Source organism: Gobius niger (assembly GCF_951799975.1).
Source record: "Gobius niger genome assembly, chromosome: 9".
NCBI lineage: Eukaryota > Metazoa > Chordata > Actinopteri > Gobiiformes > Gobiidae > Gobius > Gobius niger.
In genome coordinates, this window is record NC_136860.1 from 15,221,684 (window position 1) to 15,233,880 (window position 12,197).

General features: G+C 39.0%; 1 protein-coding gene across 1 annotated transcript; it reads left to right on the forward strand.

Annotated features, from left to right (window-relative positions):
* Window positions 1-542: 542 nt before the first annotated feature.
* Window positions 543-11,152, forward strand: fap (fibroblast activation protein, alpha; the record flags this gene model as incomplete). Its single annotated transcript, XM_079563772.1, has 26 exons — window positions 543-572; window positions 888-969; window positions 2,424-2,510; window positions 2,575-2,669; window positions 2,741-2,815; window positions 2,899-2,951; window positions 3,029-3,101; window positions 3,186-3,306; window positions 4,593-4,747; window positions 5,062-5,159; window positions 5,290-5,419; window positions 5,546-5,584; window positions 5,657-5,755; window positions 5,826-5,896; window positions 5,968-6,021; window positions 6,716-6,840; window positions 6,958-7,008; window positions 7,391-7,489; window positions 7,950-8,019; window positions 8,084-8,278; window positions 9,112-9,166; window positions 9,238-9,337; window positions 10,409-10,467; window positions 10,542-10,614; window positions 10,749-10,822; window positions 10,931-11,152. The coding sequence occupies 26 exons, from the start codon at window positions 543-545 to the stop codon at window positions 11,030-11,032; spliced, it is 2,265 nt and encodes a 754-aa protein (XP_079419898.1). The 3' UTR covers window positions 11,033-11,152.
* Window positions 11,153-12,197: the final 1,045 nt, after the last annotated feature.

Consider the following 12,197-nt stretch of genomic DNA (forward strand, 5'->3'; position numbering starts at 1 on the left):
CAGGCGAGACTATAACAACAATATGTTTGCTGCGGTGGATGTATTTGAAATAATAGCCTTCTGTGTAAAGGGTGATGATGGGGAAATAAACTTGGCTAAAACTCTGTCTCTTGGTGATTGTGTCGCTGAGCCTGTGGGCTCCTGGGACCCACCTGTCAGACACGCATGTTAACAGGTGCTACGCTTTGGTTTTTTTCCCCTCACTGAGCCCAGCTGTTAGGTGTGAGTCACCTTATTTTAACCCTCCTTTATTCTTCTTCATTTATTTCATGAGTTTCCATAAATGACTCCGTGTGTGCCATTATTGTGATGCATTTATTTGTAGCATCCTTTGACAGCCCAATAGAACTGGTCTCAGAGTGGCGGATGTATTTCTGTAAAATCACCAGAAAAAAAGTAACATTATCTCTAAATAGCCGAAGTTGTGCGGTTGGTCCCAAGTTGCTGACTTGGAGGAGTTTTCCCTGTGAGTTTTTGACTGCGCCCAGGAATGCACCAGCAGCAGCAGCAGATATACTGGAGATACTAGTTCAGTAGGACCCATGAAAGTGAAGCGCGTGTACGGGAACCGGGCATAGTCATGTATCTTACTTGCAAATCTGTGATAAATAACTCCTCTGTCCACTCATCGCGAGACTATGATTAAAAAGTCCCAAAATTCCGGTAAAGTTTGCGCGAGAGACGCTTCTTTCTCGGACGAGACACTCCTGACGCCCGGGGTTGGCTGCGCGTCCCGCCGTCGCTGAATGTGCAGAAATTCAGCAGCAAAAAATGGTCAGTGATTTAAACCAGCACGACAATAGCTCTGCCATGTCAGTAGCGTTTGATTATTTAGCGATAACCTGAATAAATGTACGCGCAATGCTGTTTTGTGCTGCCTCTCACAGGGCTACAGCAAGGTGCTCTGGTGGGTGGTCGGGGCAGCTGTCGTCATCACGCTTATAACTATTCCAGCCATATACTTGAACAGTAAGATTGTTTCTGTCGTTGTCTTTATTTGTCCTCTTCTCCCTGTCCGTGGTTGATCAGCTAAACCAAATGTCCTGCATGGCATCTTGAGTCCTGTTTCTTTGCTTTCTGTGTTGTTTGCATTTGCCATATACAGCAGATACTGGACAAATATACTGATCTTATAATGTGTGACTGCTGCCTATTGTTTTATCCACGCTTTAGCTTAATGGGAAAGTCTATTCACTAATTTAGAAGACTTTGTAAAGTTTTTTATTGAAAACTTGAAACAGCACCTCCTTGTGACGAAATATGGTCTTGCCTTTCGGTAAACCAACACTTCAAAACATAGCCTTTACAGTGTTGAAATTGTATTTAGTTACTGAATATTGAATGCTTGCCTTAAAAGTATTTTGTAAAATATTCTGTTACTTTGTCTTATCAGTGTACTGTATTCTCAATACTTATAGAATACTTTCATTATATTTGTCATTATATTTATGTATAAATATGGCGCAGAATTACAAAAATCAAGACTACAATTGTTAAAACACGTGTTTTAAACTCACATACCATCTGCTCTTGGCAAATGCACAGGAGCAGATACAGCATCATGTGACTCATGTGCAGTGTTTTTATGAACTGTGGCATAAGGAGTTTTAATTGTATGTTTTATTTTAGGAGGAAAAACAGGTCAACATTAATAATGTTGTGCAATATGGTGTTAAAATGTAATGATTGAGTACTGCAGAATACAGTTACTTTCCAAAAATCAAGAGAATACATCTATTGATATTTGGAAAGTAACTGTATACTAAATGAAAGTGTAACTTTGCCAGAATACAGTTAATTACTCCAAATGTTAGTTACTCCCCAACACTGCCTATAAACATGCAGGTCTAAAAAATGATCTCATGTTAGTTTTAGCAAATTGAGATGGTGAAATTTTTTTTTTGTTTTCACTATATTTCCCAATAATAAAGAAAAACCAAAAAATATGTCAATCAGTACAAAAACCTTTTTCTCATTTTCATTTTAAAGGTGCATTATGCAACCTTTTTATGTGAAAAAAAAAAAGTTGATATTTGTGCTTATTTGACCCAGCGGCTGTATGGTCAGCATGGCGCATTTACTTTCCATCACAGTGGATCGCTCCAGGATCATTTGTTTACAAAACAATTGATACTGGAGCGTTGTAGAGAGCACTGTGATGGAAAGTAAATGCGCCATGCTGACCATACATACCGCTGCTGGGTCATTACAAGTCAAGTACGGACAAATGTCAAACCTTTTTGCATTAAAAGTTGCATCATGCACCTTTAAGTATTGTTTGGATCGACTTATAATAAATAAATAAAGACCTATGAACACGTACAGCATTATGTTGTTTTTACTACTGGTGCTCTTTGATTCTCTGCCTAAGGCGACATAATGACTGTGGAATACATTCTCATCTGCTTCTTTCCTGGTTTCAGGAAGCGCTCCCAAAAAGCTGTTTGCCATTGAAGACTACTTTAATGATACGATTCGATGGAAGGGCTTCAGCATGCATTGGATATCAGGTATTTCTGCAAAAAAGTGGTTTGATGGCATCTCTCACAGTTAACACGCTCTTTGTACTTGCAGATAAGGAGTATTTGCGCAAATCTATTGATGGCAACTATATCCGGTACAATGTAGAAACTAAAGAGGAGGCCCTTTACATCAGCAATACAACTTTTGTAATAAATATTTGACACAAAATTAGTCAGAAACATAAGTACATTTTTCAATAATGTATGTTTCATCACAGGCACAGGTAGACGCCACTGATTACTTTCTGTCTGGTGACTACAAGTACGTAGCCCTTGAGAGTAATTACACAAAGGTTTGTTATTTTTCTGTTTGGTTTCATAAGCAGATTCATCATTATTATGTGTATTGATTGTTTTATTGCCAATGCTTTGTCAGAAATGGAGGCATTCTTACTCAGCCTCTTACACAATCTACAACAGGGAGACCAAGTAAGTGATTTCAAAAGGTTACGTTGCAGGTTTATCAACCATACTTCAGCGTTTATATGTTTGCATCTCACACGCAGTGCTTTTGTTACTCCTGTGAATCTTCCTCCCTACGTCCAGTACTTTTTCTGGTCTACCATGGGAAACCAATACGTGAGTGTTTGCTTCTTCTAGCTTGTAAATGTGTTGCCTTAACCTTGTAAATAACATCTCACTACACGGTTTCCTTTCCCGTAGGCCTATGTTTCAGATTTCAACGTGTTTTTAAAAAGGAACGTGAATGCCGAAGCTGTTCAAATAACGGACAACGGCAAAGAGAATGAGATCGTGAATGGGATTCCTGATTGGACATATGAAGGTTTGTAAACATTTACTACATAAACAAGGGCAAATTGTGCTCAAGAATATTGTCACTACTTCAAAACTTCTGACTTCACTGAATAGAATATGTCTGTCCCTATGCAAGTCAAACGCGTGATAAAAATGTCAATTAGATTGGTATTGGAACCTATACCAGAAGGAACTATAGTGTAAACCTGTGATTTATCTCGAATTATCTTCTTCAAAAGTAAGATTAATGACGTAGTAATTATTTTTAGATATACTTCGTCCTATCAAGTGTTCTGTTTCTTTTGGTTCATTCTGCAAACATCTGTAACAAATGTACCAAGCTGCTGTGTTATGCTCTTTAAATGCTCTTCATGGCAAATTTGGCTAAGTCGGAAGCTTAAAACTGATGATTGTATCGTTAAAAATCTGTTCAGCTCAGGAAGGACTTGTTTGTATCAAAAGTCAATGTAATCTAGACCTTATAATGTATTATGTTATGTAAATGTATATTGAATTGAACATGGGGTAGGCACTTATTAGCTTATTGCTTCAGCCTACTCCATTTTGAGCATCCACACTGTATGAATTTTGGAAGGTAAAATGAAAAAATAAAAAGATACAAAAAAGAATAGAATAGAACTATATTGTCTGTTCAAAAGAGCAGAAATGTGTCTTTCAACGTCTGACAAAACGAGTCATTAACCTCTTACCCCCAGCTTTACCCAAATCTAAAAGCTTCTTGAAATTGGCAACCAAAATGGTAACTGAAAACGACAAAAATACCACAAAAATTGTATGAAAAAGCAACAAAACTGGTGACAAAAAAACGTGACAGAAAAGCAACAAAAATATGACCAAAAAGTGGCGACAGCACAGCAACAACGCAATGATCAGTCTTGTAGGTCTTAGCTTTCAAATGGCACTGGTCTATACAGGCTGTAAGCTCTGGTCGATGAGCTGAACTGGAGAAAATGTGCTCGGTTCAGGTGGGGGTTAAGAGGTTAAAATAAGTAAAAGTAAATATGTGGGAAAATAACCTTTGTGGATAAATGTTATATTCTACATCTTTAGAGAAATGTGTCATGGGCTGATTATTGGTAAATATTAAGTTTAGTAGTAGTAGAGGCATATTATATCATTTAAGTTGCACATCTTCATTTCACAACTGTAATACACAAGAAATTTAACACAGAAGAAGCCACATTCAGTTTCACAGTTTAAAAAATATGAAATTTATGCTAATGGGTGGAAATAGCTGGTTTGATGCAACTGAGCTCATCATAACCCATTTCTGGCGTGTCTTTTGTTTCCCAGAGGAGGTGTTTGCATCTAATGGGGCATTGTGGTGGTCGACGAATGGTACATATTTGGCCTATGCGGAATTCAATGACACGGAGGTTCACAGAATCGAGTACACCTGGTTTGGGGACGAGCAGTATCCCGAAACAGTGTCTGTGCCGTACCCCAAGGTGAGAAATGAATACATATAGGTCGAAGAATCCAACCCAATCTGAGCCCGTTCAACACGTCAAATGCGTTTATCACAGCACTGTTGATTTGTTTGCATGTCGTTAGCTAAAAATAGGGGCTTGTATCTTGGGTTTATCGTGGGTAGTGCCCTTAACTACCAGAAGAGGATGCTCCAAGCTGAATAGATCCCTGATAGAGCCCTAGAAAAGCCCTAGGTTTATAAGATATTGTAAATACATTTATTGTACCTTTCTATCAGTAGAATGTGGCTTCATAAGTTTACATACTGTTATAATTCTGACGTGTGTTTCAGGCCGGCTCCATTCTCCCAAAGGTGCGACTGTTTGTGGTAGACACTGCCGACCCCTCGCGCCGCTCACAGCTCTTCCCTCCAGCATCAGTGGCATCGGGGTGTGTATTTGTAGATTTAAAAACATGACATCGCTGTCCGTAAAGGCGTTGTTTCACTGCCCATCCTTGGTAAACAAAAAAAAAAAGAAAAAAAAAGAAATCCTTGTCACTTTCTGTTTCCTTTGTGCAGCGATCACATTTTGAGCTCAGTGACCTGGGCGACGGACCAACGCGTCGCTGTGCAGTGGCTCAACAGGAAACAAAATTATGTGATTGTACAGCTGTATGAGTTTGACGGGAGCAGTTGGGTGGAAAAACAGGTACTCACATGCCTCTGTGTATTCCCTCTGTTACTTTATAAAGTGCTGCTTGGTGTGAAAAGTTTGAGAAGCACTTAACTAATGTATTTTACAATTCATTCCCTAAACAAGTTTGTTATTTTCTAGAAATTTGAACAAACAAGCAAGACGGGCTGGGTTGGTCATGTAAGTTTCCCTCAAAGGACATTGAAAAAGCCCATGTTGACTCCACATATTAGCCGGTATTTGTTTTTCTAGTACGTTCCACTACCTCTTTTCTTTGCCGAAGATAAGCTCAGTTTCTACAAAGTGATGAGTGACAGTCACGGATACAAACACATTCATTACGTGAGCGGGGTAAGTGTCATTTCCCGCGTTGATGCCAGATCTCATGTGGTTCCTCTAAAACTGTTGTTTCTTCATTAAGGGCAAAGCGACGGCCATAACCGAAGGGACATGGGAGGTGGTCTACATCAGCAAGCTAACCAAAGACGCCATGTGAGGGAAGGTGTAAATTGGACATAATTTGTAGAAGTGTGTAAAGGCTGGTCTGTTTGATTTGTGTACAGATATTTTGTGAGTAACCAGAATGAAGGCTCGGCGGTGACGAGGAATCTGTATAGGTGTGTCTTATTTCTTTTGCTCCATTTATTTTTCTCTGCTTTACAAATGCCTAGTTCAGTTGAAGTCAGTGAGCTTTACTGGCATTAGTCCTTGTGCACAGAATATTCCATAGAAACGTGATGCTAACTTCCTATGGTAGCGACTGTTTCCTGTCTGTGTTTGACTCCTATGAGGAGTTAGCCTCGTCCTCGGAGCTGCTCAGAGACCAGGATTGCAGAGGATTGCTTAGAACTGCATGAATGAAGACAAAAAACACTCTGGGAGTGTGTTTCATAATGGCATTACAGCATGGCTAAAAGCTTCAAAAAGTCAATGTTGCATGATATAGGACCTTTAAAAACGTCACACAAAATAATCTGGAAGAGACTTCACTGTAGGTGTTTTAGCCTTAAAGCTAAAAGCTAATGCTAATTTGACGCTAACAAATGGCACCACTATCTGAAATATGTTATATGTTTGTTTTTTTATGAAACACACCTAGCTTGTTAAAATTTGGACAGGAAGTAGTCTTAGCCCGACACTGGCCAACAGGAAGTTAGCCAAAACATTCCATGCACAGAGCCACCTGTAAAGTGAAGAATCAAAATTGTATTAATTTCAATCCCCAATACCTCCTAATACCCCACTTTATTCTATTGTACAACAGTATATGTACAATACACATGCTAACAAAAATCTGCTTTTCTTTGTCAGGATCCGCATTGGCACCTCACACTCAGCCCCGGAGTGTCTGACCTGTGACCTGCACAGGGACAGGTGCCAGTACAACTCAGCTTACTTCAGCTACGACGCCTCCTATTACAGAATGGACTGCAGCGGTCAGTTACACACCCACATCTGTTTGTTTCATACGTAAAAAACAGACTGAAGCGTCTGAGCTCAGAGGCTATACTTAGACTCACTGACCATTGTGTAATGAGCTGTGTTTTATCCAGGGCCTGGGCTGCCTCTCTACACGCTCATGGACAATACAGGAGCAGGTGTTGGTATGAACCGGAACAATATCAATATAATACATTTTATGAAACAATAAATACGATATGACCCAAGTGGATGTCAAAATGAGACAAAAATGATCAGCTAATCATTTTAACAATTGCAATTATTGTTATTATTGTGATGAGCAAGACAGTACTTACATACTTTTGACGTTCAATGGTTTAAAGAATGATCATTTCTCTTCTTCACATAGTCACCAGACAATACTTTATGTACTATGCTAGATATATATACTATACTATAACTAGTTTATCTGAAATCATCCGGGATGTCTGAGATTCCTGTTTAGTTTTGTAAATATTGTGATGTGTTCAAAGGAAACTGTTAAAAGCAACAGTTCAGGATGAAGAATACTTTCTTTCTCCTCAGAGCTCACTGTTCTTGAGGACAACAAAGAACTGGAGAATGTCCTCACCGACTTCCACATGCCAACAATGCAGTACGGCACATTTAAAGTAGCAGGATTTGGTGAGTGTTCACGGCTTCGAAAACAGTTTATCCAACAGTGGGGCCCCGCCTGAACCCAGCACATTATCTCAGCATTACCCAAATCTAAAGCTTACAACCTATAGGCCAGTGGAACGCCCCATTTGAAAGCTAAGGCCGACAAAGCAGATTTTTTTTTCCTTGCGTTGTTGTCACTTTTTTGTCATATTTTCTGTGCTTTTGTTGTCACCTTTTTTCTTGCCTTTTCATCACTTTTTTGTCGCCTGTTTTGTTGCTTTTTCATCACTTTTTTGTCGCCTGTTTTGTTTGCTTTTTTGTCACTCTTTTGATGCTTTTTATGCTGCGTTTAAATCCTAAAGCTTTTAGATTTGGCTAAAGTCAAACTGAAGAAAATGTGCTCGGTTAAGGCGGGGGTTAAGAGGTTAAACATATTTTTGAATTTTAACATTGATGAACTGCGTTTTGACATTTTTGCCGGCAGATCTTTGGTATCAAATGATGCTGCCGCCAAATTTCAAGAAGTCCAAAAAATATCCCCTCCTCATTGAAGTGTGAGTATGAACATTATTAGATGGACTCAAACGCATCAGTACTTTCATGCGCTGTACTGTGAAGGTATGGAGGCCCCTGCAGCCAGACCGTGTCCTATCGCTTCAAGCTGAGCTGGGCCACGTCCCTCACCAGCACCCTGGACATCATCTACGCCAGCTTTGACGGAAGAGGGAGCGGTTACCAAGGAGACGAAATCATGCACGCCATCTACCACCAGCTCGGGACGTTCGAAGTAGAAGATCAACTCTCAGGAATAAGGTAAAGGGGCGGGTAAATGCTAGGTCGTCAACCTCTTAACCCCCGCCTTAACCCAGTGCATCTTCTCCAGTTCGGCTTTACCCAAATCTAAAAGCATCTTGAATGGAGCTTACAGACTATAGGCCAGAGAAACGCTGTTGAAAGCTAAGACCTACCAAACTGATTATATGTTTTTTATTGCATTGTTGCCACGTTTTTTTGTTGTGTTTTTGAAGCATTTTTCATCACTTTCTAGTTGTGCTTTTGTTGCTTTTTTTATTGTGTTATTTTTGCTATTCCGGCACTTTTTTGTTGGTCTCTTTTTTTTTCTTTTTCATCACTTTTTCACTATCTTCACTGTTTATATAGTTTATTTGTCACATGCAATGTTTTAGCTGTTGTATTAACCCCCTGAACCAAACACAATTTCTCCAGTTTGGCTTTACCCGAATCTATAGTCTCAATGAAAAAAGCGTAAAAATAGCTACAAAAACAGGGATGAAAATGCAACAAAAAAGCGACAATAACAATAACACGGTTAATAAGCGACAAAAACATGCCTAAAAAGTGATGAAAAAGCTACAAAAGATTGTCAAAAAACTAACAGAAAACGACAAATACATGACAAAAAAAACTATGAAGCACAACAAAAAAGAGAAGAAAACACGGCAAACACGCAACAAAAGAGTTACAATCAGTTTTGTAGGTCTTAGCTTTCAAATGAGGCGTTACTCTGGCCTATAGTCTGTAAACTCCAGTCCAGAAGCTTTTAGATTTGGTTAAGGCGGGTGGTTAAGAGGTTAAAAAGAACATTTATATGAGACTAAAATGTCTGTTTAAATTATGTGTTGCAGGCAATTCATTAACATGGGTTTTGTTGACAAAGATAGAATAGCCATGTGGGGATGGGTGAGTGCACTCGAATGATAACGATACGATATATAATCGATGTGATTTGAAATGAAGACTTTCTTTCCTAGTCTTACGGAGGTTACGCTACCGCGATGGCACTGGGATCTGGGAGTGGCCTCTTGAAGTGTGGGATCGCAGTGGCCCCAGTGGCTGAATGGGAATATTACGGTACCTATGTTGATAGTTTGGCTTATTATTATTATTAAACTTTGGCTTATTATTAATCCTGCAGGGTATCCGGATCAGTTTAAGTAGGTCAATATTAAGGCTGCGCGATAGAACGCAAAGAGTATCGTATCGCGATAGCAGGAGATGCAATATCCGAATCGCATTAAGCCACAATATACCGCAACATCACTAAAGTCTTCATCTGACTGGGATCGACACACTCTATGCAAACTGTGTAAAAGGTCTGCTCGAGTTAAACATTTCCTAATTTTGTTCAGTTTTAGTAATAGAGACATCCCGTTTTTTGCTTTGGAAAGAGCAAAGTCAGGGCTTTAAAATGAGTCAAGTGAATATGGACATGTTGCATGTCATTTTGAAGAACAGAACCTGGAGAATTCAGTCACTGACTTATTTTAACCTCCATCCATGATTGGATCACGTAAAGAGATACAGGAGTGGCCAAGTATCTGTATTTTATTTTATGTAATAACTGATCTAACATACCGGTAATATGATCAGATCACTTTATGCGAGCTGTTATTAATAATGCGAAATAAAGTATATATATATGGTACTATATATATATATATAGTACCAGACATGGTTACAAAGCGCTTTACATGAGACTGTTCGTAACATTTCATTTGCAATTAAGACTGTAAAATGTATTGATCTAGAAGCTTCATACACAGGATTACAGAGACCAAACACTTGTAAATATCGCCATCGGCCTTAAAAAAAAATTGGTCGACCTCTAGTTTTTTGATGACTTCTCCTAGCTGAAAAACTTGGGATTTGTGTTTCATTTGAATGGATCATATAGTGTTGAAATGGTTTGGTAAAATAACGCAATAATATCATTTTGTAGCATGCTTGTTTTCTTTATTCTATACTTTTGAAATGAGAGAGAAGTCAAGTGATCCAACCTCAGTGTTCCCATCACAGCACGCCATGTAACGCATACAGCTTAAAGTTAAAAGGCTGATATAAAAACCACTGGTAGAATATGACATTATTGGCTTGCAGAGGTAATGGCAGCTGTTTAATATTGTTCTAACTATGGCTTCACAGACGCCGTGTACACAGAGCGCTACATGGGCACTCCCAAAGACAACCCGGACGGTTACAAAGTAAAGTCAGCCACACTGTATCTTTACATATGAAAACTTTATTACTCTCCTAACTCTAAATTGTCTTTAAACAGAATGGCAGCGTGATAAATCGGGCCAAGAACTTCAAAAACGTGGACTTTTTGTTGATCCACGGCACCGCTGACGGTACGTGTGTCCTCTGCGGTCCCTGAACATGTCGTAGCCGAGTGACCAAAGCCGCAGCACAACTAGCCTATGTTTGCCCCATGTTCAGCTTTTACGCCTTGGTCACGTAGTCAAAAGTGCTTTCTCTCCTCCAGACAACGTCCATTTCCAGCAAGCGGCGCAGATCTCCAAGGCTCTAGTCAACGAACAAGTGGACTTTGAGGCGATGGTAAATATTGGCTGAGGGGAGTGCTCCTCGTATTGACTTTAATGGTGTTGATTCCAAGTGCATTTCAAGCTGAGTGGGTTTGTACTAGTGCTTTATTTGTGTTTTCAGTGGTACACCGACAAGAACCACGGGCTGCGAGGATCCGCCTACCGCCATGTTTACACTCTGATGAGCCACTTTCTGAAAAAATGCCTCGTCAACTCAAAATAGACTTTTTAAATGATATATTTATCTATTTGTATCACTGTTACTTTTTGTACTTTTTCAAATGTTTCCTGTTTTCATCTTTTGTTGTGAACTCTCAGAGGCGTGTCCAGACTTTTGTGAATATTACAGCATACTATGTCATCAAATTCTTCCACCATAGAGTATTGGCTATTGTTTGTTAGCCTTAGTTTTTTCTGCATGAACTGCAGAAAGTTTTTGTTTTCCTTATAGTTTTCCCATGACGGGGTTTTGGGCAAAGTATTGATACTTGAACTAGCATCAGTCTGTTGAGTGAGTAGGGCTGGGTTCCTTTAAACGATACCAGTATGGTAGTTTATAGTATAGGTGTTGCTGGGATTGAAAAAATAAAAGGATCAAAAATCTTTAAAGGTGCATTATGCAACTTTTTATGCTGAATTTTATTTTATTTTTTATTTTTTTCTAGTGTGTGCTTGACCTGTCAGTGACCCAGTGGCTACATAATTGGTTAGCTTTGCACCTTTGCTTTCCATACTCTATGATGCTCCAGGATAAACTTTTTTTGTAACCGTGGAGACGGTTCCATCTGCAGTGAAATCTGGAAACAATTTACTAAATAGTCTGTTGTCCTCTGCGTTGTTGTGTCGAGACCAAATTCAGAAGTGTTGAAACTGTTAATAAAAATCCCAAATTACCACAAGAGAAAATGTAAGATGATATACTAAAAATTACCAGTAATTTGACCCAGTTCTTTTGCTCAGTGGTGGGAAGTATTGTGTACTTCAACAATGATAAACCTAAACATATAATTACAGAGATTTAAATGAGCTTAGATTGACTTAATAAAGAAGTCAAGACACTTTACAAATAGCAGATTGAACATCAGAGGTGATCAGTTTCAAAGTTTGATTTCCTTCTCGACCTTCACGAAATCGTACTGTCTTCTTCTTAGTTCTTAGCTCTTTTATCTTATCTTAAGCTCCTAATATGGTAGGTGTAGTCCTGTTTCAGGACTACACCTAATGTATCAGTTGTGTATTGAAACTAGTTATGACTAGTTTAACTTTTTTTATGTGTAGACCTGTAAGTGTGCTGTATGTGCATGTTTATCAAGCTCTGTACAGTACTTTCTCCACTTGCCCAGTTACATCAGCACTTCTCCATTTACAAGCATCCTTGACAAACAACT